This window comes from Tasmannia lanceolata, unplaced genomic scaffold (genome assembly GCF_043159265.1).
Source record: "Tasmannia lanceolata isolate RefF3 unplaced genomic scaffold, GAP_Taslan_0.1 ptg000037l, whole genome shotgun sequence".
In the NCBI taxonomy this organism is placed as follows: domain Eukaryota; kingdom Viridiplantae; phylum Streptophyta; class Magnoliopsida; order Canellales; family Winteraceae; genus Tasmannia; species Tasmannia lanceolata.
In genome coordinates, this window is record NW_027518714.1 from 1,932,506 (window position 1) to 1,958,303 (window position 25,798).

The 25,798-nt window shown below is 40.1% G+C and overlaps 1 protein-coding gene and 1 non-coding gene across 2 annotated transcripts; both read left to right on the forward strand.

Moving 5' to 3' along the window:
• Window positions 1–5,025: 5,025 nt before the first annotated feature.
• On the forward strand, window positions 5,026–5,098 carry TRNAA-CGC (transfer RNA alanine (anticodon CGC)). Its single transcript has one exon. It is a non-coding gene; the product is annotated as a tRNA-Ala (tRNA).
• A 1,668-nt stretch (window positions 5,099–6,766) lies between these two features.
• Window positions 6,767–23,024, forward strand: BOB1 (HSP20-like chaperones superfamily protein). Its single transcript, XM_077371691.1, has 6 exons — window positions 6,767–7,250; window positions 20,924–21,096; window positions 21,199–21,247; window positions 21,355–21,521; window positions 22,570–22,653; window positions 22,803–23,024. Exons 1-6 carry the CDS (start codon window positions 6,833–6,835, stop codon window positions 22,839–22,841), a joined length of 930 nt encoding a protein of 309 aa, XP_077227806.1. The 5' UTR covers window positions 6,767–6,832; the 3' UTR covers window positions 22,842–23,024.
• The last annotated feature ends 2,774 nt before the right edge of the window (window positions 23,025–25,798 follow it).

The window sequence follows — 25,798 nt, forward strand, 5'->3', positions numbered from 1 at the left end:
CCCTAAAAAAAAAAAAAGCTTAAACCCTAAACAAGATAAATAAGAAACAGAGGAATGAAAAATAGTGCAAAATCCTAGAAAAAAAAAGAAAAAAGAAACCTAAATACAAAGAGATAGATGGTAAGAACTCAACATTCAAGTTTTCAAGATTTGCCAACAAAAATGATGGCTGAACAAGGAGGAAGATGATTGGTAGGGTAAAAAAAAAAGGTGATAATGGAAAAGTAAAAGAAGAGGGAAGAAGGAAAAACCAAGGTCAAAACGTGTTGTAAATGCCAAAGGGCATTTTCGTCCAGCTTTTACTAACAAGACCTCTTTTGTCCCCCACTGATAATTTTTGAAAAACATGGGTCCTGATGATAATTTTGCCTAATGTTTGTTCCCCATTGGTAATTGGTAATTGGTCCTTTCTCATTTCATAGAAAAAGTATTAAGCCTTTCATCTTGAGCTATGATGTAAAAGGATTATCCGATTATCCGTATTTAGCTTATCTCGACAGAATCCTACATATGACCTAACAAATCAAGCGGCTAGGATTATCCGATTAAGGTGGAGCCCAAAAAAATGACACTTACGAAAGAGTAACTTAGTAACGTGTTAACATATTTTTTCTTATCAATATCATAATATTTGGATTTTCTTACAATTGACACGTGTCATTGGAACATACACTTGGCAAATTAGGATAGGGTAACATTCACAAGTTCCAACTTCATTGAATCATTGCCCACCATGGCACTTTATTGCGGCAAATTATGCTAGGTTAACACTCACAAGTCCCAACTTTATTGCAACATACGACCTTTTGTCCTTTTAATTCCAAAAGCGAAGGAGAATCTCGTGCCTTCACATCTTCACGCATAAAATCCGAAGCGAAAGTCCGAAACAGACGTCCGTAGTTATTCTCATCTCGCATCACATGAGAGAAAGAGACAAATGCAGTTCACGAGCGGGACCCTAAATAGAGACTCTCTCCAGTAATCAGTCGACACGTGGCATACATACATACCATTCAAGAAGTGGGTCCTACCATGCGTGGCATTTATTAAGATCATCCCTTAGGTATTGTTTGGTTGCACAGGATCCCAGCAGCCATGGGAATTTTGTTTGGATTTGGGATGATTCCTCGTTTGGTTGCCAAAATATTGGGAATGACCTCGCTTCAACTCTCCTCCATCTCTTTCTTTCTTCTCTCTATATTTGTAGTGACACCCCTGCTTATTCCCCTACTCTTTGAGTCCATACTGAAGAATTTTAGAGATTTCACTAATTCTTGAATATCTTAGATAAATTACAAAGACAATTGATGGTGCTTATAAAGAGCACTTACATGATAAACATAGAAATAAATCAAGACAACTATGGAAAGAGATAACACTAGAATATTCTAATCTAACCTAATCAAATCTACTTTCCTAATCTCTCTTGCTTGCCTCTTCTAATCCACTTGGCTAATTTATCTAGTTGCTTCATTTAGCCAACTTACCCAATCTACCTCCAAGATGATCCAACGGTGAGATCTTAACCCAATCCAACCGCTGGATCCCACATATTCTAACATACCCCCTCAAACGTATGTGGATTGAAAATCAACATACGTTTGATTACAATGAAATTCCCCAATAAGAAAATAAAATTTGCTCCTCATAAGAAAATAAAATCTTTTGATTGGAACCGCACTGCCGAAATTTGATGATGAATATGCCTTTTATGTTTGCCAATAATTGTCGTCCTTGAGCCATTAGTTGTCGTTTGCCTCCATCTTATTTTTCTTCTCTATCTTCTTTTTCATACCGCCAACCAAACACTACTACTGTTATTCCCTGATATAATTCCAGGCAAATCAAATGCTTGTCTCCCCTCCTAAATTTCTTATTCCACTTCTCTCTTACTATTTGATGTGCATCCAAACAAATCATGGTTGATATTCTTTCTCTTGCAAACTACCCACATTTGGCATTCGAACTCACTAGATATGGATGTAAACGAATTGGATTTAGAACAGATCAAGCTCGGAATAATAATATGGTAACTGAGCTCGAACCGAGAGTGGAACTGAACAAATAGCCTTTTCACACGTTAGCAATCTTCTTTCTTTTATTTTTGCTTTTTCCCTAAAAATTGCAAAACTGCCCCTCCCGTGCCATGTGGCATGTTGGGATTTTGTTCGGTTTCACTCTCGGTTTTCATGTCAGGGCTTCTCTAGTCAAGTTCAAGTCACAGTAAATCGCATCTTATTTTCGCGTTCTGTGGATCACTTACGTTTCAACAACAAAAACAAATAAATAAACTAGTTTTCTTTCACCGCTTATTAATTCACCCCCCTTTAGTGATGTGTCTTAAGCAGGAGGTAAGTAGTCAGTAACTATATACGTTTTAGTAAATTTAAAATCATTTTCCTTTAAAAAAAGGAATTGCTAGGGAATTTTGCGAAAAAGCATTCCACAGCCGACTTTTGCATGAAAGAACAACCACCTCAAAAAAATTAATGAATATGACACAATCTACTGAAAAAGTTGGCCTGTGTGGCTATTCTCCCGTACAAAAGTGAGCCGCATGACTTTCCACAAAATTCCCTAGCAAACCCCCCCAAAAAAAAAGGCTCTTTCGAACAATGCGAAGGGCTGATAACAATCACCTCCCTCCATTTCACTCCTTTTTTTTTTTTTTTTTTTTTTTTAAAAGACTTTTTCCCAAGCAAAGCCCTTTTTTATTTATTAAAAAAAAAGGCTATTCTCCCCTTCACGTGTGGCCCCTCTTTCTAAGGTTGGCCAACATGTGGCACATGTGGCCCCCTCTTTTGGGTTTGGCTGTTGCATGTGGATTTTTGCTATCTGGGAGGTTTGAACCCCGGCATTTGCTCTGATACATACCATGTGAAAATGTCAGGGTTCAAGCTTCCTTGATGTCAACAATCCACACGCAATGGCCAACTCAAAAGTGGGTCCACGTGTGCCATGTGAAACTCCCACTTATTCCAAAAGCTTAAGCTGATGGAGATGGTGTCATTTAATCTTTTATACTTTAACACTCCCCCTCACGTGTGGCCCCTCTTTTTAGAGTTGGCCTACACTTGGCACACGTGGCCCCTCTTTTGGGTTCCGCCATTGCACGTGGATTGTTGACATCAAATATGTTTGAACTCTAGACCTTTGCTCTGATACCATGTGAAACTACCACTTACTCCAAAAGTGGATGTTTCACATCGTATCAGAGCAAATGCTGGGGTTCAAACTTCCCGGATATAAAAAATCCACATGCAATGGCCAAACCCAAAAAAGAGGAGCCACATGTATGCCAAACCCTAAAAAGAGGAGCCACATGTATGCCAAACCCTAAAAGGGGGTCCACATGTGTGGGGGAGGTTAAAGTATAAAAGATTTAACAACACCTTCTCCAACAGCTTAAGCTTTGGAGTAAGTGGTAGTTTCACATGATATCAGAGCAAAGGTCTTGAGTTGAAACCTCCTTGATGTCAACAATCCACATGCAATGGCCAACTCAAAAGTGGGGCCATATGTGCCATATGAAACTACCACCTACTCTAAAAGCTTAAGCCGATAGAGATGGTGTCATTTAATCTTTTATACTTTAACAACTTTCTTCGAAACGTATTTTTGTCAATTTAGCCATAAAGGTCTGAAAATGTCCTGTTTATGAATCAAGGCACACCAGGTATCACGCTCTCATTAGAGTCAACGCCCCATTTTGCATTGGGTTTACCGGCGTTTCTCTCCTTAGATATAAGGATCATTCACTTTTGTTTTTGTGCAGTAAAATGCTCCCCACCAAGTTATATTCACCTGTATCACCAAAAGAAACAATAAAACACGTAAAACAATAAGAAAAAAAGGATTAAAGGTAGTTTCTAAAGAGCAAGATGACATTTTTGAGGGAGGACTATTTAAAGAAAGTAAAGGGATTTGATAGCTTAATGACGTCCTATTCACCCCTAAAAACTCCGTCACCTCCCCTCAACGTTTCACACCCTTCAATTCTCTATCGAATGTCTGTAATATATCCTAAAAGCCACTTCAATGTTTTTAACATTTATAACTTCCTAAAATCTGAAGAACGTCAAAACTCAAAACCAAATTGAAAACAAAAAAACAAAATCTTTAAAATTTAAAGGGATTTGCTAGCGTCCATCACAGATTGGCAGATGGTCTGTTGCGATGGACAATAGCATATCCCAAATTTAAATTAGCTACAACAATTATAGTGGGCTGAAATCCTCAAAATACATTTGTTTCACAACTTGAAATGATCTAGCTAGGGGCAGGGGCGGAGCTACATGTAGCATAAGGGGGGCAGTTACCCCTGTTGAGTTGGGCCAAATCCTTAATAAACCCAACTCAATTTGGCCCAGCCCCTTTAAAATTTGAAGGCCTGCCCCCCTTATGTATAAGCTTGCCCCCTTATGCATAACTCCTGGCTCCGCCACTGGCTAGGGGTCATTGGTTTGCAAATTTCATCTTCTAAATATTTGATGAGCCACGTGTTCAATGAGCCTTGACTGGATTTTGCTAACGAGCCCTTGATCAGGATCAGGGGTCTTGAGATGTTACACCAGAAAATGAAGAAGAAAATAGACCTTTGAATACATTGGATAGACCACCAACGACAACCAATATTCGTAAATATATCGACTGCCTCTTTTGGGAGAGAATTTTTTTGCCGTTAAGGCGTTAACTCTACAAAGGAGAGAGGAGGGAATTAGGGGAAGAAGTTGGAAATAAGGGAGAGAAGGAACAGGATGGATGCCCAAGGTAGAAGTGCAGAAAGGCCTTTCGCGGCTGGATACTGCATGAGAGAGCAGCCACACTTCTCTCAAATGCAACAGCCTGTCATGCAATGACTTTCTGTGGTAGTCCTTAGCAAATCCCATTCATTTTTTACGCCTTATCATGATGGCCATGCATAAATTTAACTCTCGTTGTGGCCGTAAAATGGGAAGTTGATATGCTTGTTATTAAATTTAAATCTATGGTTTATATTTTATAAAGCAAAAGTTCCAACAATTCGGGGGTGTAGCTCATATGGTAGAGCGCTCGCTTCGCATGCGAGAGGCACGGGGTTCGATTCCCCGCACCTCCATTGTTCAATATTTTAACATTTCCGTTTAAAAACTGTAGAAAATATCACGGGAACTTTATCTTATGTTTTTTTTTACTTCTATGAATACGACCGGGAGGACTACGTTTCAAAATTAGGTCGCTTGTTTGCCCTAGACCTGGCAAAAGTGACCCGTGCCCGCGGGTCGACCCGGCCCACCAGCAAATTTGCGGGCACGGGTCTAAGTTTCCGTGACCCGTCAAAAACCAACCCGCGGGTGACCCAACCCGCAAAAACACGAGTCGGGTCGGGTCCACCCGCGGGCACCCGCATTTTTACAGCATTTGTTAATCTTTTTGAGAATGTTATCATCACTGCTGTTTGTTTTTTATGAGTAACTCCTCACTTTATAAAAAGTACGGTATGTCCTGCACCGTAGGATTATCCAAAGTTCCAAACCGTCCATTAGATGGGCCATACCCTAAATAGGTTATGCCCCAAAATTATTTCCATCGGTTGATTCTAACCCTCCGATCTATAGAGGGTTAGGATCAACCCTCTAACATTCAGATTGGAGGGATAGGATCATCCTATGGAAATGATTTTTGGAGCATAACCTATTTAGGCTATGGCCCAACTAATGGACGGTTTGGATCATCCTATGGTGTGGGCCATACATAAAGTGAGAGTGCCCAGTAGTGTTGATAACATTTAAATGTGATTTTTATTTTATTAGAATTTGCTACCAAGCTTCTCCTTTGTCAATTTCTCAGCAAGTGGTCTTTGTGTATGCAAAGATGCGCGCATCCAAATGTTGCTAAAATGTTCTTCTAAAAAAGTAATCATTACACCACAAAAAGTAAATTAGCTAAATTATAAAGTTTTGAATGAAAAATTACCTAGAAAGGGTTATAAAATTTTAAAATTACGAAAAAAATACCAAATCACATATCGAGGTTATGACAATTACGGGAAAAATAGAGGCTGTAAAATCAAAATAATTATTACAATCCCATATTTGCGGCATATTTGCGGGTGACCCGCGGGTTGACCCGGCCCGCCCACGGGCCGCGCGGGTCAAGTAAATTTTGACCCGCCAAAATGCGGGTCATTTTCTCACCCGACTCGTGGACCCGCACCCGCGGGTTGACCCGGCCCGACCCACCCGTTTGCCAGGTCTAGTTTGCCCTAAGTATTTAAAGGGTCCCAGTACAATACAACGTACACGGGCACCCCCCCCCCCCCTCCCCCTCAAATCAATCCTAACGGATGGATCAAGGGGTTATATTATCCCTAACGGTGGGGTCAGCAGAAATATAACTAAGGCTGGCAACGGGGCGGGACCGGATATTGCATTCCCCGTCCCCGTTTCGGGGATTGCATGGAATCTAGCCGGGGAAAAAATCCCCTACAATCTCTGCGGAATGAAATAAGAAATGTGAGAACTGTTACATACAGAATATAAAATCACAAGCATATTTTTATAGAAAATGATATTTGCACAACCTCAGTTGTCCTCGCTTTATTAATTTGGCTCGTGAAAGTCTTGAATGTAAAAAAAAGTCTATGTCTAGGGTATTGATATTCCCACTACCATATTTTGATAACAAGACGAACCCCCTTGTCTTTTGTCCTATTTAAAAAACTAGGAAACTTCTCGAAGTTGAGGTTTGCATGTAGAGCAATACCGAATACTCTCTGACAATATAAAAAGAAAAGAAAAGAAAAGTTAAAACCCCAAGCTCTCTTCCTCTCTACCTTCTGAACTCTGAAGCCATGGCGGTAATCTCAGAATTGCAAGAAGAAACTCAGCAACAGAAACCCTCGTCCCCTCCATTGGCAGAAACTTCTGGAAGCTCCAGCGGCCCTTACGACGAAGCTCTGCAACAGATCCTCGATGGCCAAAACCCGATCTCTTTCTTCGAGATCGTGATCGATTTCCTCCGCCGTAAATCCGATCTGTTTAAGGACGAAATCATCGGGCAGAAGATCGCGGCCGTAGTTTCTGCCGCAAAGCAGAAGGAAGCAGAGGAGAGGAAAAAGAAGGCGAAGGAGGCTCAGAAGGTGACTCCGAAGGAAATCCCAAAGATGGAAACGAAGGAGAAAGAACCGGAAAGAAAGCCGGAGAAAAAACCAGAAAGCAAGCCGGAGAAAGAACCAGTGGTGGAGGCAAACGTAAAGGAGAAAGTGAATAGTGAGTTTTCTCTTGCCCTAGTTTTTTATTTTTTATTTTATTTTATTTATTTTTAATGCACTTAATTATCTTCATGTAGTCAGATGATTTTGATATTTACTGTAATTTTTGATCTCTAATTTGATTTTGTTTTTGCGTAAGAAAATTTGTCATTATTGAGAAAGTTGGCTTATTTCCCACGGTTGCTCGGGTGGGAAGGAGAGAAATGGGCTTCTTCTCAAGTTTAGTTCTCTTGGGTTTCTCTTGGGTCTTCGTCTTGGGGTTTTTTCTTGGGTTACTCTCTTGTATGGTCTCAGGTGAGAAAAGCAAGGGTTGTGGGTTTGGGTTGATCCACTGTAATCCTTGTATATTGTTTTTCTCACAGTGGAAAATTGTGTTATTGCTTGGTTGAACCCTTAGAAGCACGAAGCGGCGGTGGAGGCGGGGAAGCGTTGGTATACAAGAGTCTAAGTTTGGGAGCTCCATGGGAGCGTGTATGTAATATTTTTTAAATATATCTTTCAAAATTCAAGTACATCAAAAAATAATAGTTTCTAACTCTTTTATACGTATCTTTCAAAATTTAAGTACATCAAAAAGCAGTAATTTCTAACCATCTTCAGCATCTTCATTTACATGCACTCGTTCCTCGTGCCTTATGAAGATGCACCAGCCTTTGTGCTTGCTCCAATGAAGTACTTTGAAGAGTTGGAGGAGTTTGATGCAAGGAAGTTGGTGATGGTGGAACTTATGGAGTAATAGACGCAGGCTCGGAGCGTCATGGGAGCGGTTCCCGTCTCTTTTGGGGTCGCTCTCTCTGGAAGCTCATTCCTAAGGAGCGCCGAATCAAGGTTCCGAGGTGAGCGGCACCCCAAGGGAAGATTTCTGCGTCTAAGGTCGAACCACTTAAAATCTCGGCACTCATTCTGTGGCTTGTGTTTATTTTCTACTTTTATGTTAATTTGTGCACGATTGGATCGGATTTGCCCGGTGGATTTTCTCAACAAGTTTTATCAGAGCTCAGGCTGAAGCGATCTTCGAGGACGCGTTAAGTAATTGTGGGTGTTGTGGTTGGATCGCGGCTAGAGCGATCTTTGAGAGTAGAAAGACTGTCCATGAAAGATTCTCGTTCTAGGTGGAGCGTTACATCGAGAAGTGTGGAGTAATATGGGATTGTGGTAATATCAAGTTCTACTTAATTCAACATCGACTAGTTTGACGGAAATGGCAGTTTCACCGTACGACAGATGAGAGCGAAGGACATCCTAGTTCAATATGGATTGACTTAGGCGTCGGAGGGAAAGGATGGGAAGCCGGAAAAGATGACGGATCTCGAGTGGGAAGACTTTGAGTCGGCACGATTCGACTATGGCTGGCAGCTAGGAAGCACGGGTACTCTCCTGAGGCTCCCGTACCCGTACCCGACACGTATTGGGTGCGGGTATGTTCGAGTACGCCCCGGGTAACCCCAATTTTGGTTGCTGGGTGCATGTCGGGTGCATACCCGACACCTCCTGCCTCTCCTGTCGTCCTATGAAGTAAATTTTTTTACTATTTTATTGTCTATTTACTTAAGATTTACATGTAAATAACAGAATACCCCCCGTTTGGATTTATTAAAAATAGTTTCAAGACCCAAATCTAAAAGGAAAAAAGTCAACTCTCTTGTTCTAGTACAAAATCTGAAGAAAAAGGGTCGGCTCAAAATTTTAACTTTTTTAACTTCCAAACGGTTGGGTATTTTTCAAATTTTAAAAATTTATAAAATCTATCTTGTCCAAACATTATTAAATCCCAAAAGTCCGGTATAAAAAATCTCATAATTTGGTCTCTAAAAATTATTCTTCTTGTCAGGCACTGGTCAACACACTGGCGACAAACTTAATATATAATAAAATATTAAAATATATTATTATATTCGACGTACCCGCACCCTGGTTTTTTTTTTTTTTTTTTGGAAAATCACGTACCCGTGTCGTGTCGTACCCGCACCCCGTACCTGTGCTTCATAGCCTGGCAGATAACGTTATGTTCAATGTTTTAGAAGAAGAAGAAGTGCCTAAATTACGAGGGAAGTTGGAAAAGCTTTACATGTCGAAAAGCTAGGCCAACCGATTGTATCTGAAGCGGCAGTTGTACGTGGAGGGTGGGAATCTGCTTGAATACATTACGGTGTTTAAGAGGCTGGCTTGTGGATCAGCTCCGTAAGGTTGATGAAAAGTCGAAGGAAGAAGACAAGGCCCTCTTGCTTCTTACTTTGCTTCTGGATTTGTATGATAACTTGGTGATGACTTTATTGTACGATAAGGATACAATAAAGGGAGAGGAAGTCACGAGATCGCTCTTATAGAATGAGATGCGAAAGAAACATGTTTTTTATGGGAGTCAAGAGCATGGCTTGGTTGTTTATGTTGGGAATCAAAGAGAAAGGCTGTATGATAGGGGATCATGAAAGGTGATAGGGGATCATGAAAGGTAGGTCAAGATCCAGGGTCAGCGAAAGGGCGTGCAATGTTCAGGGCCACATCAAGCAGGATTGTCCGAAGCGAGCTGACCATTCGGTCAATAGTGCTACGAATACGATGGTAGCTGTAAGGGATGAGTAGAGCGAAGAGGTTGGAGATGTTGTCACAGTCTCCACAGGTAAGCACACTTCTCATAACGAGCGGATTTTAGATTTAGGGTGCTATGTTCATGTATGTTCTAGGAGGGAATATTTTGATACGTTCCAGGAGACAAGGGCAGGTGTAGTGTCCTTGGGTGATGGGTCTACTTGTGACGTCACGGGAGTTAGGACGATGAGATCAAGATGCTCGATGGAGTGGTTCTTACTTTGGGCGGTGCAGCACATGTCCCAAAGATGCAAAAGAATCTAGTATCGCTCTGCCGGTTGGACTTCAGGGGTTGCAGGTTTTCAGCTGCAGGTGGAGCCACAAAAATTACATGCGGTTGTATGGTTCTGATGAAAGGACAGAAGTGTGATGGATTATATCGTTCGGCTGGGAAAACGGTGATTGTTGTTCCTAAGATATCGATAGCTAGTTGGGAACATAGTGATAGTGCGTGCATGCATAGGGTTTATTTCGCAGTTGGTGCACTGGCAGGTTTCCAGGTTGCAGATGATGGTGAGAAGGAGACAGTGGGAGGATGGATCGAGATCCCTCCCCAGGGTTGACTAGGTGAGTCAACGGGTTGGCAGCTACACACGTGCATTGGCCGTGTCGATCGAGTCGAGAGGAGTCAGAACTAGGGAGATTCGATGGTGTGTAGTTAGTACTTCGGAAGACCAATGGTGGTTTGTGGTGACAACGGACCGGTGGTGACATCAATGAAAAATCTTCAGGTGTCGGGGAAAAAAGCCAAGGTGGAGATTGTTGAGAAAGTTGCCTTATTTCCCACGGTTGCTTGGGTGGGAAGGCAAAATGTAAGAAGGCAAATAGAAAGGTTCTTTGTAGGTTTTGGGAAACCCATGTTATAAAAAGAGAATTGTTTCTCTTGTGGATGTGTGAGAATGTGAGAAAGAGAGGAGAGAGGAAGAGAGAAGAAGGGAGAGTGAAGGAGAGAGAAAGAGAGAAAGGGAGAGAGAAGTGGGCTTCTTCCCAGGTTTTTTTCTCTTGGGTTTTCTTGGGTTCCTCTTGGGCCTTCTTCTTGGGGTTTTTTCTCTGTTTACTCTCTTGTACGGTCTTGGGTGAGCGAAGCAAGGAAAAGGTTGCGGGTTTGTGGGTTTGGGTTAATCCACTCTAATCCTTGTATATTGTTTTTCTCATAGTGGAATATTGTGTTCTTGCCCATGGATGTAGGCTTGGCTGAACAACATAAAATCTCGGTGTTCATCTTGTGGCATGTGTGTATGTTCTACTTTTATGTTAATTTGTGCACGATTGGATTGGATTTGCCCGGTGGATTTTCATTAACGGTCATCGATTTTGATATCTGATATAATTGCTCTGTGATATTTCTTGGACTGGAATTCTCTGTTTCCTTCACATTGTTCTGTCTCTTGCTGTTGATGAAGGAAACCCTAACATTTTCTTCTTTGTTGTAGCTTTTGCTCATTTATATATAAGATGCCATTTAATTAGTGGCTTGGGGCTATAATATGTTGTTTAGTAATTAGGAATCTGAAGGACTGAGTGAGGAGAAACCTTTAAATTATTTTGAGACATTTGTTGGAATAATTAGATATTTGCAAGAGCATGGAGATAATGTTGGAGAAAATAATATTTTTTTTTAATGGCAAGAAATTTTAGTATTAAAGAAAGAAGGGGAAACCCCAATGACCGAGTTGATCAATACAAGGAATAAAGCAACAAAAAAGAAAAAAGATTATTTTATTATTTGTTTGATGTTTATTGGTTCTGAAATTGTTGTTGGGTTTAACTCCTCGTGAATAGTTGCCGATGTAGGCATACTCAATGTCCCATTCAATGGTGCCGTTTTTTACCAATCAGCGTATTTCACTTTGTATTTAATTCAAATGTTTTGCACTGGTCAATGGAAATTTTTTAGATTGCTATGGTTGTTTTCCTTAATTTTATGTGCAGCAATAAGATTGCTCATTCAAAAAAAAAAAAGTGCAGCAATGAGATTGCAAGTTTAAAATGCTTTTGTTTCTCTGGCCTATAATGAATAAATTTTAAGACATCTCAATGAACACTTCTTTACTTAGTTCTGAATTCCTTTCCGTTCTGGCTGGAACAGATGAAATGTTTCATTCCGGTTCAGAAAATGGAACAGAAGCCCCCAGTTTTTCATTTCTCCCTGTTCCTGTCCATTCCGGTGTGTTTCGGTCTGTTTTCCCTATTTCGGCCGGAATACCGTTTTTTTTTAAAACTTTACAGAAATGCCACCAAACAGCTATAATTCTGTTCTTTTTTTTTTCTATTTTACCCCCCCTTTTTAGCTGTTTTTACTTTTTATATCCGTCTGAATGCTATTTTCATCTTTTTTGCCTTACCAAACAAGAAAAACCAATAGAAAGCCATCTACATCCTCAGTTTTTTTGCTTGTACAACCCAACCTCTCACAATTTCTTCTATGTTCTACTCATCCCTACTTATGTCACTTCTACTCAATTCCTTCTACTTATCTCACTTCTTTTATTTCCTTCTACTCAACCAAGCCCTCATTTTTTTTAAACAAAATTTTAGCTTTTGAAAATTCTCCAATCGAAGCGTCTTTTTCTTTTTTGAAACGGAACATTGAAACATTCTATTCCACTCACCAAAATAAAAAAATAAAAAAAACGAAACAGTTCCACTGAGCAAAATGAAACAGCAAACCGAATGGAATGGACAACTAAGCTTCATTGTATAACAGAAGTGTTGTTTTAGATGTTTTTTTTTTAATGAAGTGTTGTTTTAAATGGTTACATTTGTTAAATGCCAAATCTGATTCTGTCCTGGTTCCAAGCCACCTGGCATTGAATTTACCAACTTAGTAAGGGCCCGTTTGGATGCCGAGAAGATTTGGATTTGGATTTCTCACATTTGCAGCCCTTTTTGCATTGTAATTTGGATCGGATCAAATTCTTGGATTTCTAATTCAGCAGCTGACAGTGAAAAAAATCAGATTTCTAAATATGCTGTGGAAATAAGAAATTGGAAATCCACAGATGTGGCAGTTTCCTTCACCCTCTTTGCTCCTCAACCTCTCCCCTCCACTATGAAGTACCCCCTTCCCTCTCTTTCTCCCTCTACATGAGCTGCCGGATCTACTCATTTTCTATTCAAAACTCAATTCCAAATCCAAATACAAAATGGTATCCAAACGGGCCATGTGAAATTGTAAATTTAAATGGTAATATGGATCGTCAAATGAAGGAGGTAGATTATCAAACCAAAAATTCATAATATCAAATTGAATGACCAAAAATTCAACCAGATACTCAAATTTGTAGGAAAGTGGGATATAGATTTAGTTGGGCTGATATAAAACCAAGCTTACCACGATGAACTGGGGTCATCTCCCAACTCAGTCACAAATTTCCCAAACAGATTTCTGTGAGGAATGATTACCCATGGTTTGGAACCCCCGAGCATTGCTAATTATGTCCAGATACCGGCACTAAATGTAAGAACCGGTAAAATAGATATATATATATATATATATATATATATATATATATAAATATAAAAATGGCCTCATAGGTGGGTAATCATCGGCCATTACTCATTTTCCCCAAGTTAATCGGGCATGAGGACATCTGGCATAATGGGGCGTACACGATTCGAACCCAAGTCTAAGCTAAGATTGAACGGCTTCCTACCACTAAGCCACCGCCCCAGATGTCAACAAAAACGGAATAGATATATATATATGTTAAAAATTTCCAATAGTCACTATTCACAATAGTCACTATGCGAGATTACTATGCAGAAATACTATGCAAGTTCACTATTGAGATACACTATTTAAAAGTATTATTCACAGTAGGACCCACCGAGTACTATTTACAAACGAGTCCCACCATCAGTAGGTCCCACATCAGCGGGCCCCACACCCGCAGGTCCCACATCAGCGGGCCCCACATCAGCGGGCCCCACACAAGTAGGTCCCACACAAGTAGGTCCCACACAAGCGGGCCCCACGACCAGCGGGTCCTACCACCAGCGGGACCCATCCCTAGTGGAAACGAAAATATCATCGCACCGACGAAAATAATAATAAAAAAATGCAAAAATACTATTGACCGACAAAATTAATAATAAAAAAATATTATTAACTATGCAAAATACTGTTAACCGACGAAAATAATAATTTAAAATAGTAAATAGTTTTTACTATGCAAAAGTACTATGCAAAAATACTATTGACCGACAGAAATAATAATTTAAAATAGTAAATAGTCTTTACTATGCAAAAAGTACTATGCAAAAAAATGTCTATAAATAGAGGAGGAGGAGGAGGAGAAGAGAAGAGAAGAGAAGAGAAGAGAAGAGAGAGAGAGAGAGAGGAAGAGAAGAGAAGAAAGAGAAAGAGGAAGAGAGAGAGAGAAGAAGGAAAAAGAAAATCCACTACCAAGTAAGTCTTTTATAATAGTCTCTCTTTCATGGTTGGTTCTACCACCTAAATTATTTAATGATCTCTTTCAATGGTTGGTTCTACCACCTAAATTATTTAATGATCTCTTTCATGGTTGGTTCTACCACCTACCTATATTTTATTTGAAGTAATGGTTGGTTTTACCACCTATATGGATAAAGTAATGGTTGGTTCTACCACCTATATACTTAACGGTGAAATACTAGCATAGTAACCGTAAAGTAAACTTTATCAACTTATGGTGAAATGAATAGTGACATGATGGGGCCCACATAAATAGTGACATGATGGGGCCCACATAAATAGTGACATGCAGGGCCCACATAAATAGTGACATGATGGGGCCCACATAAATAGTGACATGCAGGGCCCACATAAATAGTGACATGATGGGGCCCACATGAATAGTAGCATGTGGGGCCCACATGAATAGTGAACACAGGGAACCTTATTTTAGGACATAAATGGACACAAAAAGGACAAGTGTTGTCTGTGTGATATTAAAAGGACCTAGACTAAAATAAGTTGACCTATTTCACTTATTTGCCTACAGGAGCCATCTCGTCCTACTGCGACTATAAGAAAAGGCAGGTGACAGCTAGACCTTGTCTTGTAATGGTGTTCAATATAATTGTCTATGCAATGTAGCTCTGCTTATAAATTGCCTGATAAATACCTGCTTAGTGAATTTATACTCGCTTGCCTGGAATCAAATGAATTGAAATGAATGCTGGAATCAAATGAATTGAAATGAATGCAGGAAGAAAGGCAAAGGTAAGTAATTGCATACATGTTGCATACATGGGGGAAAGTGAAGGGGAACTTAAGGGTGTGGTGGAATCATCCTGGGACCTAAGGTCCAAAGGCCAACGCGAGAAGCGTGTACTGCCTTTCGTTGGCAAACCAACCAAAAAGGGAAAGTATCCCCGAGGGATAGTATCCCCGGCTCGGCAAATGCGAGACCGTAATCCAAGTCCATAACGTCACTACCTTCAGACAGGGGTAGTGGTTAGCCGTGCGGCAAGGACACCGGCAGAAAAAAATAAAAGAAAATGAAAAAGTCAGAAAAGAACTGACAGAAAAATAAATGGGGGAAAAGCCGGATGTACCTGGGGAATGTGCTGTCTCATTTTATAAAATTGTTGCATACATGCATACATAGCATACATTGAAATTATTGTCACTCCTTTGATTTATATTGCCATGGGCATTGTAATCTTTATTCTAGACATTATTGAAATGTGGATTTTATTGTATGCACTGTTATTATTGTCTCTTTTACTTTGCTCGGTCTTTGGATGACCCTGCTTTGACGTTGATTCCTCCACCACAGGGGTTGAGGCATTAGATGGCGGAGCATTTGCAAATGAAGGAACCATGGGATAAGGGACTGTGTGATCAGAGAGTTCGTTCCTGGAGTCCTTGCATTTTGACGTCTTACGTCATGTATCATTTTTAAGTTGTAATAAGATTCTATCGGGATCGTCGTTGATGCTTGTATAAAAAAAAAAAAAAAAAAAAATATTTCCATGATTTTTACTTTCTTTTGCTCGTAGCGACACGACGGAAATCGGGTCGTTACAGTTGTGGTATCAGAGCTCTGGGTTTTTGTGAAATACCTGGACTTCGTGAGAGTGGGTAGATTATAGGATTGGGGTAGACAATTAAGGGAAGACACAATAGTAAATTTTAATACCTACTCAATTAATGACAACAAAGTCTTCTATTAGCAGATGTATCAGAGGAGGGGAGCTGCTAACCAGGCGAATGTCCCTACTAATGATGGACATGAACCATCTCAGCTCGTTACGCATGGCCCAGTTCAACCTCAAAATCAGGATAGTCTGCAAATGCTTGCAGAAATTCTTAAACAGAATCAGATAGCTAATCAGACCGCCCTTCAGGCCATCGCAGCCAATCTCGGGAATCGTCAGGAGTCGAGACCTCGTGAGGATGCCTCTCAGATGCATCGTCAGTTCCGAGACTACCATCCATCTGAGTTTACTGGTTCAGGTGATCCCTTAGCGGCAGATCATTGGATTACAGAGATAGAGGGGATCTTTGCAGTAATGGAGTGCTCAAGTATTCAGATGATGCAGAGTTGATCAAGTTGAAGAAAGAAGTAGATTCCAGACCAGACTTTTCAATTGGGGCAGACGGTTTCTTGTACTTTAAAAGCAGGATATGTGTGCCAGCTAAAGAAGATCTCAGAAGAAGTATCTTGGATGAGGCTCATAAGTCTCGCTACACCATTCACCCGGGTAGCACCAAGATGTATCATGATTTGAAAAGAAACTTCTGGTGGAGCGGAATGAAAAGAGAAGTGGCTAGCTATGTTTCGAAATGCTTGACTTGTCAGAAAATAAAGATTGAGCATCAGAAACCTGGAGGCACTCTAAAGCCTTTGGAGATACCCATGTGGAAGTGGGATAGTATTTCTATGGACTTCATCATGGGTTTGCCCAAAACCAAGAGCGGTTGTGATAGCATCTGGGTGATTGTTGATCGTCTCACCAAATCTGCACATTTTATCGCCATGAAAAAGACTTGGACTATGAACAAGTTGGCGGAGGTGTATGTGGCGCAAATTATCAGATTGCATGGGGTACCTGCTTCTATAATATCTGACAGGGACACCAGATTCACTTCTAGGTTTTGGTGTGGGTTGCAAGAAGCTTTGGGGTCGAAGCTAAATTTTAGTACTGCCTATCATCCTCAGACGGATGGTCAGACCGAGAGGGTTAACCAGATTGTGGAGGACCTATTGAGAGCCTGTATTCTCGATTTTGGGGGAGACTGGGAGCGTCATTTGCCCCTAGTCGAATTTGCTTATAATAACAGTTACCAGCAAAGTATTCAGATGGCTCCCTTCGAGGCTCTTTATGGTCGTGCTTGTAGATCACCATTGTGTTGGGTTGAAGTTGGTGAAAGGCAGTTGCTTGGGCCGAAATTGGTGGAAGAAACTTCTGAGAAAGTAACCTTGATCAGGGAAAGGTTAAAGGCAGCTCAGAGTAGGCAGAAGAGCTATGCCGATCAGCGGCGTAGAGAGCTCGAGTTCGCTGAAGGAGATATGGTTTTTTGTTAAAATCTCGCCTTTCAAAACAGTTATGCGGTTCGGCAGGAAAGGTAAGTTGAGCCCTCGTTACATCGGGCCTTATCGCATCTCTAAGCAAATTGGATCTCGAGCTTATGAGTTGGAATTACCTCCAAACCTTGATCAGATGCATAATGTATTTCATGTATCCATGCTTCGTCTATATCATCCCGACCCTTCTCACGTGCTAGAAGAGGACGAGGTGGAGCTTCAGGGTGATTGGTCCTTTTCGGAAGGACCTGTGCGCATTCTGGAGCGCAAGGACAGAGTTTTGCGGAACAAGTCGATTCCCCTTGTCAGAGTACTTTGGCGTCACCATGGCGTCGATGAGACTACTTGGGAGCGAGAATCCGATATACAGAAAAATTTTCCAGAATTATTTGGAGGTACGCCTTTAGTTACTTAGTGATAGAGAGGAATTTCGGGGACGAAATTTTTTTAAGGGGGGTAGAATGTAAGAACCGGTAAAATAGATATATATATATATATATATATATATATATATATATATATAAATATAAAAATGGCCTCATAGGTGGGTAATCATCGGCCATTACTCATTTTCCCCAAGTTAATCGGGCATGAGGACATCTGGCATAATGGGGCGTACACGATTCGAACCCAAGTCTAAGCTAAGATTGAACGGCTTCCTACCACTAAGCCACCGCCCCAGATGTCAACAAAAACGGAATAGATATATATATATGTTAAAAATTTCCAATAGTCACTATTCACAATAGTCACTATGCGAGATTACTATGCAGAAATACTATGCAAGTTCACTATTGAGATACACTATTTAAAAGTATTATTCACAGTAGGACCCACCGAGTACTATTTACAAACGAGTCCCACCATCAGTAGGTCCCACATCAGCGGGCCCCACACCCGCAGGTCCCACATCAGCGGGCCCCACATCAGCGGGCCCCACACAAGTAGGTCCCACACAAGTAGGTCCCACACAAGCGGGCCCCACGACCAGCGGGTCCTACCACCAGCGGGACCCATCCCTAGTGGAAACGAAAATATCATCGCACCGACGAAAATAATAATAAAAAAATGCAAAAATACTATTGACCGACAAAATTAATAATAAAAAAATATTATTAACTATGCAAAATACTGTTAACCGACGAAAATAATAATTTAAAATAGTAAATAGTTTTTACTATGCAAAAGTACTATGCAAAAATACTATTGACCGACAGAAATAATAATTTAAAATAGTAAATAGTCTTTACTATGCAAAAAGTACTATGCAAAAAAATGTCTATAAATAGAGGAGGAGGAGGAGAAGAAAAGGAGAAGAGAAGAGAAGAGAAGAGAAGAGAGAGAGAGAGAGAGAGGAAGAGAAGAGAAGAGAAGAAAGAGAAAGAGGAAGAGAGAGAGAGAAGAAGGAAAAAGAAAATCCACTACCAAGTAAGTCTTTTATAATAGTCTCTCTTTCATGGTTGGTTCTACCACCTAAATTATTTAATGATCTCTTTCAATGGTTGGTTCTACCACCTAAATTATTTAATGATCTCTTTCATGGTTGGTTCTACCACCTACCTATATTTTATTTGAAGTAATGGTTGGTTTTACCACCTATATGGATAAAGTAATGGTTGGTTCTACCACCTATATACTTAACGGTGAAATACTAGCATAGTAACCGTAAAGTAAACTTTATCAACTTATGGTGAAATGAATAGTGACATGATGGGGCCCACATAAATAGTGACATGATGGGGCCCACATAAATAGTGACATGCAGGGCCCACATAAATAGTGACATGATGGGGCCCACATAAATAGTGACATGCAGGGCCCACATAAATAGTGACATGATGGGGCCCACATGAATAGTAGCATGTGGGGCCCACATGAATAGTGAACACAGGGAACCTTATTTTAGGACATAAATGGACACAAAAAGGACAAGTGTTGTCTGTGTGATATTAAAAGGACCTAGACTAAAATAAGTTGACCTATTTCACTTATTTGCCTACAGGAGCCATCTCGTCCTACTGCGACTATAAGAAAAGGCAGGTGACAGCTAGACCTTGTCTTGTAATGGTGTTCAATATAATTGTCTATGCAATGTAGCTCTGCTTATAAATTGCCTGATAAATACCTGCTTAGTGAATTTATACTCGCTTGCCTGGAATCAAATGAATTGAAATGAATGCTGGAATCAAATGAATTGAAATGAATGCAGGAAGAAAGGCAAAGGTAAGTAATTGCATACATGTTGCATACATGGGGGAAAGTGAAGGGGAACTTAAGGGTGTGGTGGAATCATCCTGGGACCTAAGGTCCAAAGGCCAACGCGAGAAGCGTGTACTGCCTTTCGTTGGCAAACCAACCAAAAAGGGAAAGTATCCCCGAGGGATAGTATCCCCGGCTCGGCAAATGCGAGACCGTAATCCAAGTCCATAACGTCACTACCTTCAGACAGGGGTAGTGGTTAGCCGTGCGGCAAGGACACCGGCAGAAAAAAATAAAAGAAAATGAAAAAGTCAGAAAAGAACTGACAGAAAAATAAATGGGGGAAAAGCCGGATGTACCTGGGGAATGTGCTGTCTCATTTTATAAAATTGTTGCATACATGCATACATAGCATACATTGAAATTATTGTCACTCCTTTGATTTATATTGCCATGGGCATTGTAATCTTTATTCTAGACATTATTGAAATGTGGATTTTATTGTATGCACTGTTATTATTGTCTCTTTTACTTTGCTCGGTCTTTGGATGACCCTGCTTTGACGTTGATTCCTCCACCACAGGGGTTGAGGCATTAGATGGCGGAGCATTTGCAAATGAAGGAACCATGGGATAAGGGACTGTGTGATCAGAGAGTTCGTTCCTGGAGTCCTTGCATTTTGACGTCTTACGTCATGTATCATTTTTAAGTTGTAATAAGATTCTATCGGGATCGTCGTTGATGCTTGTATAAAAAAAAAAAAAAAAAAAAATATTTCCATGATTTTTACTTTCTTTTGCTCGTAGCGACACGACGGAAATCGGGTCGTTACACTAAAGCTGCTGGGGGTTAACCATTAAAAAATATGATGCTAGGGGTTTTCAGGTTACTTATATTTGTTAGAATCTTGTCCAGTCATTGATTTCAATATTGTTTATCCAATGGGGTATTGATTCTCTGTATATGGGGGAAATCTGCACCCTATGCAGTTTGCTGCTTTGGTGTCTAGTAAATATATTCTACCAATTTCAAAAAAAAAAAAATTGCTATTCTTTTGAGTTGAATTTTCCGTAGCAAAGGTCCTTTTGTAGAGGTCATAGTAACCATGAATTGTGTCCATGGCTGTGAAGCCCATTATAGTCCAAGTTACAATGAATTGAAATAGTCATTTCTCAATGTGCCACATTAAGTGTTACTGTTCCCTTTCGTCATTATCATATATAATTTTTCTTCAATGTAAGATGATTTTTAAATTGTTACTATCTAAAAATAGAGTTATTGGTATCCTTTTATTACTCCACCTTGGTACTACATCACAGTCACTGTAAATCTAATATTTCTTTTTTTCCCCCTTACTCGTGGGTAGTTCCGAACTCTGGAAACGGCATGGATCTAGAGAAGTATTCCTGGATTCAAACACTGCAGGAGGTTACTGTTAACATTCCAATTCCTCGTGGAACTAAATCAAGATTTATCAACTGCGAAATAAAGAAGAGCCATCTGAAGGTTGGATTGAAGGGTCAGCCACCTATAATAGATGTAAGTATGCTCCTGCATCTTAGAGTAGTTTGTTTAATTATTGCTTCTGTATGAGCCTTTTTTTTTATTGCTCACCTGTCATGTGTATTCCAATATTTCCAGGGAGAGCTTTTTCAGTCTGTCAAGCCAGATGATTGTTTTTGGAGCATAGGTATGTAGCTGTCTACTTAGCTACTTTTTCCAGTTTTGTGTTCTTGGTTTATTATTTTTATACATCCGCAATATTTCTGGATTTTAATTTAACACATTTTTTTGCAGAGGATGAGAAGTTCATCTCTGTCCTCTTGACGAAGCAAAATCAAATGGAATGGTGGAAATGTCTGGTAAAAGGTGACCCTGAAATTGATACACAGAAAGTAGAACCGGAAAACAGCAAGCTGTCTGACTTGGATCCAGAAACTCGGCAAACTGTGGAAAAAATGATGGTAATGTTGATACTGCACTACTTTGATCGAATTACTAAACATGCTAAAAAACTCAATTGTCCTCTAAAAAGCTCTTTGTAAAGAGCTCGATCAAGTTTCATTTTTTTTAAAAGAAAAAGATAAAAAATGGAACTTAAGTTGGAATTGGGTTTGTGTTTGTAAACCTTGTCCTTTGTTGTTGGTTGGGTTCTGTGGATTGCAATTACACAATGTGTTTTTTCTGTTATGGCTAGTTTCGTATCTCCATGGCTTACATCATTTCCTTGCTATTGATGCTAAAATTATTTCCTCTAAAAAGCTCTTTGTAAAGAGCTCGATCAAGTTTCATTTTTTTTTAAAAGAAAAAGAAAAAAAATGGAACTTAAGTTGGAATTGGGTTTGTGTTTGTAAACCTTGTCCTTTGTTGTTGGTTAGGTTCTGTGGATTGCAATTACACAATGTGTTTTTTCTGTTCTGCATAGTTTCATATCTCCATGGCTTACATCATTTCCTTGCTATTGATGCTAAAATTATTGCATCTCTTACCTACTCTATGCTATTATCCATTTTCATTTTTTGTGTTGCTTTATCCCATCTACTTTACTCGTCTCTGGAACATTTTCTTAAGATAATGACTTCCTGAGTAGCTTTCTTAGCCTTCAGCTTACATTAGATTGTGAAATCCCGTTCTGCTATATTCCTTCCTGTCACTTGTGTGCTGTTTTCTTTTTGGAAGATAAAGTTTCTCTCTGTGTTTCTGTAGTCTTTGCATCTGGGCCCATTATTGGAGTCCAGCATTCTAGTTCAACTTTTTGCACTATCAAAAGGCCCTCTTGCAAAGTGACCAGTTTACTGATTCTTTATCTAACCAATTGCATGGTAGAGCGATTAGGCTACTTTATACTTCATTTACTTTATTTTGTGCTATATGTTTTGTGGAGATGGTTTATATACTTCATTTTGTGCTATATGTTTTCTTCTCTCTCCCATAGCGCCACTCTTTATTGATCACAATTGAGCTAAGTGTTATGGTGCAATGAATGGTATTTAACTTTTGTGGTGATTGCAGTTTGATCAGCGACAGAAATCCATGGGCCGCCCAACAAGTGATGAGATGCAGAAGGAAGAGATACTGAAAAAATTCATGGCCGAGGTTAGTGACTCTTTTTCACCATCTTTTGCTTATTTTCTTCTAGGATCTTTTTCGTGTGTAAAATATGCATTGTTTGTCATTTCCATATTTTGATGAAGCATTGCAATGGAGCATTATATAATGACACCCTTGGTTTTCAATTCTTGCAGCATCCAGAGATGGACTTCTCTAAAACAAAGTTTTCATAAGAAATTTGTTTGTTCTGGCTTCCTTTTTATCTTTTGATGGTCGTAGTATTGTCATGGTAGCCAATGGGCATCTATCGTGAGGGAAAGTAAGTTTTCAAACTATTTTATTGTTGAGCTTTTTTTGGTTTCTTCTTTTGCTAATGTTAAATTTTTGGGAGGTGGTGAAGAAATCTGTTGAACTCAGTATTAAGGGCTCTCTCTCTCTCTCTCTCTCTCTCTCTCTCTCTCTCTCACACACACACACACACACACACACGCGCTCACTCGCGCTAAATAGTTGGTCATGCAACTAAGACTGTTATCAAAGGGTTTTGCATGTTGTTGGCTTTAGAACTAGTAAGTCTTTTGTTGTGGGTTTTCTTGAAAGGAGTTGATATTGGCACCTGCTTTACGTTTTGGGATTTCTAAAATGAGCTGATATTGGCACCCACTGTACACCTGTGCTTTTTATACAAAATTGACCTAAAATTCTACTCTGGAGACACCACTAGACAACTTGTTTGATGTGGGGATGGTAAAAGAGAAGACCAAGAAGAGTTTTTATATGATATTTGATCAAACGGCAGCCGACCTTTTGAGAGGCTCTTGTATTAAATATCAAGAACGGCACCTATGTCATGCGCTATTACCCCAATATCAGCTCTCGTTTGAAATTTCTTAAAATTATGCCCTCTGTTTTAAGGTGGTGATCAAACGGTCAGATTATTATCCAATCATGGTATACTTCGTGAATCTCTATGGTTTTAGTATGATTATTCTTCGAGGAATGGATACACTGACACAGCGTAGCAGCATTTCATTTTCTAATAGCTTCAGGATGAGGAAAAATATGCATCTTCCTGCATAGCCGTCCTTGCTATGTCAGAACAGGATCTCTGAGAGGTACATGGAATTCGCCTGTTAAGCCTCTCTCTTGTTTAACAGTGGAAATCCATTATGGGAGATATGAATGAGCTGCAATTATGTATTAGGTTTATTATATAAATCACTTTCCGTCGTTTTTCGTTTAGAATTTAGAGAGTTACTCAAAATCCATAACTAATTAGGAGTTCAAGCTTCTCTTTCCAGACTCACTCTTTAAACGAAGGGGTTTTGAAGTGCGAAGAAAATAAAACGATGTCACTTACAAAAAAACTCTACAGAAGGAATCCTACATTAAAGCATAGGGATTTGCTAGCATCCATCGCATAAGGCATTTCACGCATGGCCTGTTACATGTGAGAGGAGCCACACTGGCTCACTTTTCAGCAGATTTTGTCTTCATTCATGATGTGGCTGCTCTCACATGCAACAGGCCATCCGTGAAATGCCTTCTGCGATGGACTCTAGCAAATCCCTAAAGCATAACCTCATTTTAATAGAGTGAGGCGTACCAAGGCAAGTATGTTATAGTAGGCTCCACCTTTGATTAATCTGAACCATCCATTTCACAGCCACAAATTGGAGGTTTAGAATCGTGCAATGAGAAAAAATATGCACATCCATTATGCAAGAACCCTAACCTATTGTGGGAGGTCATATATTTATGATTACTTATATGTGCACATATTTTCCCCAATACAAGCATGTAGAAATGCAAATGGGGCCAACTTGTTCTATATCCGAATCCTTCACTTGTTAGGTAGGGCTGGCAAAGGGGAGGGTCAGGGCCGGATGTTGGGGTCCCCTACCCCTTCCCCTCCCCACTGCGGGGATCATGGGGAATCCCACTCCCCTCCCACGGGAATATCTAATCCCCATCCCCTCCCCTTCCCCGCCCTGCATTACTTTGTTAAATGTTAGGTTTAAAACTAAAGATTTGCTAGGGACAATCACTTCAGGCATGTTGCGGCTTGGTTGTTGCATGTGAGAGTAGCCACACAACCCACACAGGCTAAGATTTTGTCTTATTCATTTTATTAACGTGGGGACATAGGTAGTTGCTCTCAGATTCATTTAATTGATCGATAGTCTCTAGCAGATACTTAATTCCCAATCCCACTTGCCAAAAAGTATTGTACGTGCCACACCATAGGAAGATCCAAACCGTCCATTTGATGGGCACACCATACTACCATAGGAATAGGATGATCCAAACCTTCCACTTGATGGGCACATAGTATGATGATCCAAACTGTCCATTTGATGGGCCACAACGTAAATAGGTTGTGGCCCAAAAATCATTTCCATAGGATAATCCCAACCCTCTGATCTATAGAGGAATTGCATACTATGGCACCTTTTATAGATCGGAGGGTTGCAATCATCCTATGGAAATGATTTTTGGGCCGCAATCTATTTACGTTGTGGACCAATAAATGGACGGTTTGGATATCTATGGTGTGGCCTGTAAAGTACTTTTAAATTGTAGCCTATCAAATGGACGGTTTGGATCATCCTATGGCGTAGCCCATACATTACTTTTTGAAAAATAATGGACTATACGAGCACACACCATATAAAATCTCATCACTCATCACTCATCAGAGAGATGTTGCCTTTATTTGGGGGAGGGAGGTTTTCAAAGGATTTAAGGTTGCCTTCCAGTGATGGTTTGATGGAGAGATTTTAGGGATTTCTAAGGGTAATATACTAATATAATGAGGGACAATGCCCAATGGATTATGGGTAAAAGAAAACATAAAAAGCTATTTCTGGAACAAAACTGTACTAATGGAAATTATGAAAATTTTGGGGGAATCTTGTAGATATGTTTCGATCTAAGGGGTTTCTAGTAGTTTTCCCAAAAAAAAGAACACTTAAAAAAATAGCATTAATGAGCGCGGGGTAGGGACAACTCCATCCCCTTCCCCGCACCGGGGAATTTTTTAAATCCCCTTCCCCGCTCAAATCGGGGAATCCCCTCCCCAAGCGGGTAGGGGCGGGGCGGATCCCCGCTTTCCCGGGTGAAATTGCCAGCCCTATTGTTAGGCATTGCTATGATGGGCCATGCATCGAAATGAAATTGTCGCTTGGAT

Bases quoted from the DNA above. Each gene is read 5' to 3' on its own strand.
- BOB1 (XM_077371691.1), top strand. From the start codon at position 6,833: ATGGCGGTAATCTCAGAATTGCAAGAAGAAACTCAGCAACAGAAACCC. The intron at 7,251-20,923 runs GTGAGTTTTCTC...ACTCGTGGGTAG, and splicing joins CGTAAAGGAGAAAGTGAATA to TTCCGAACTCTGGAAACGGC. The intron at 21,522-22,569 runs GTAATGTTGATA...TGGTGATTGCAG, and splicing joins AAACTGTGGAAAAAATGATG to TTTGATCAGCGACAGAAATC.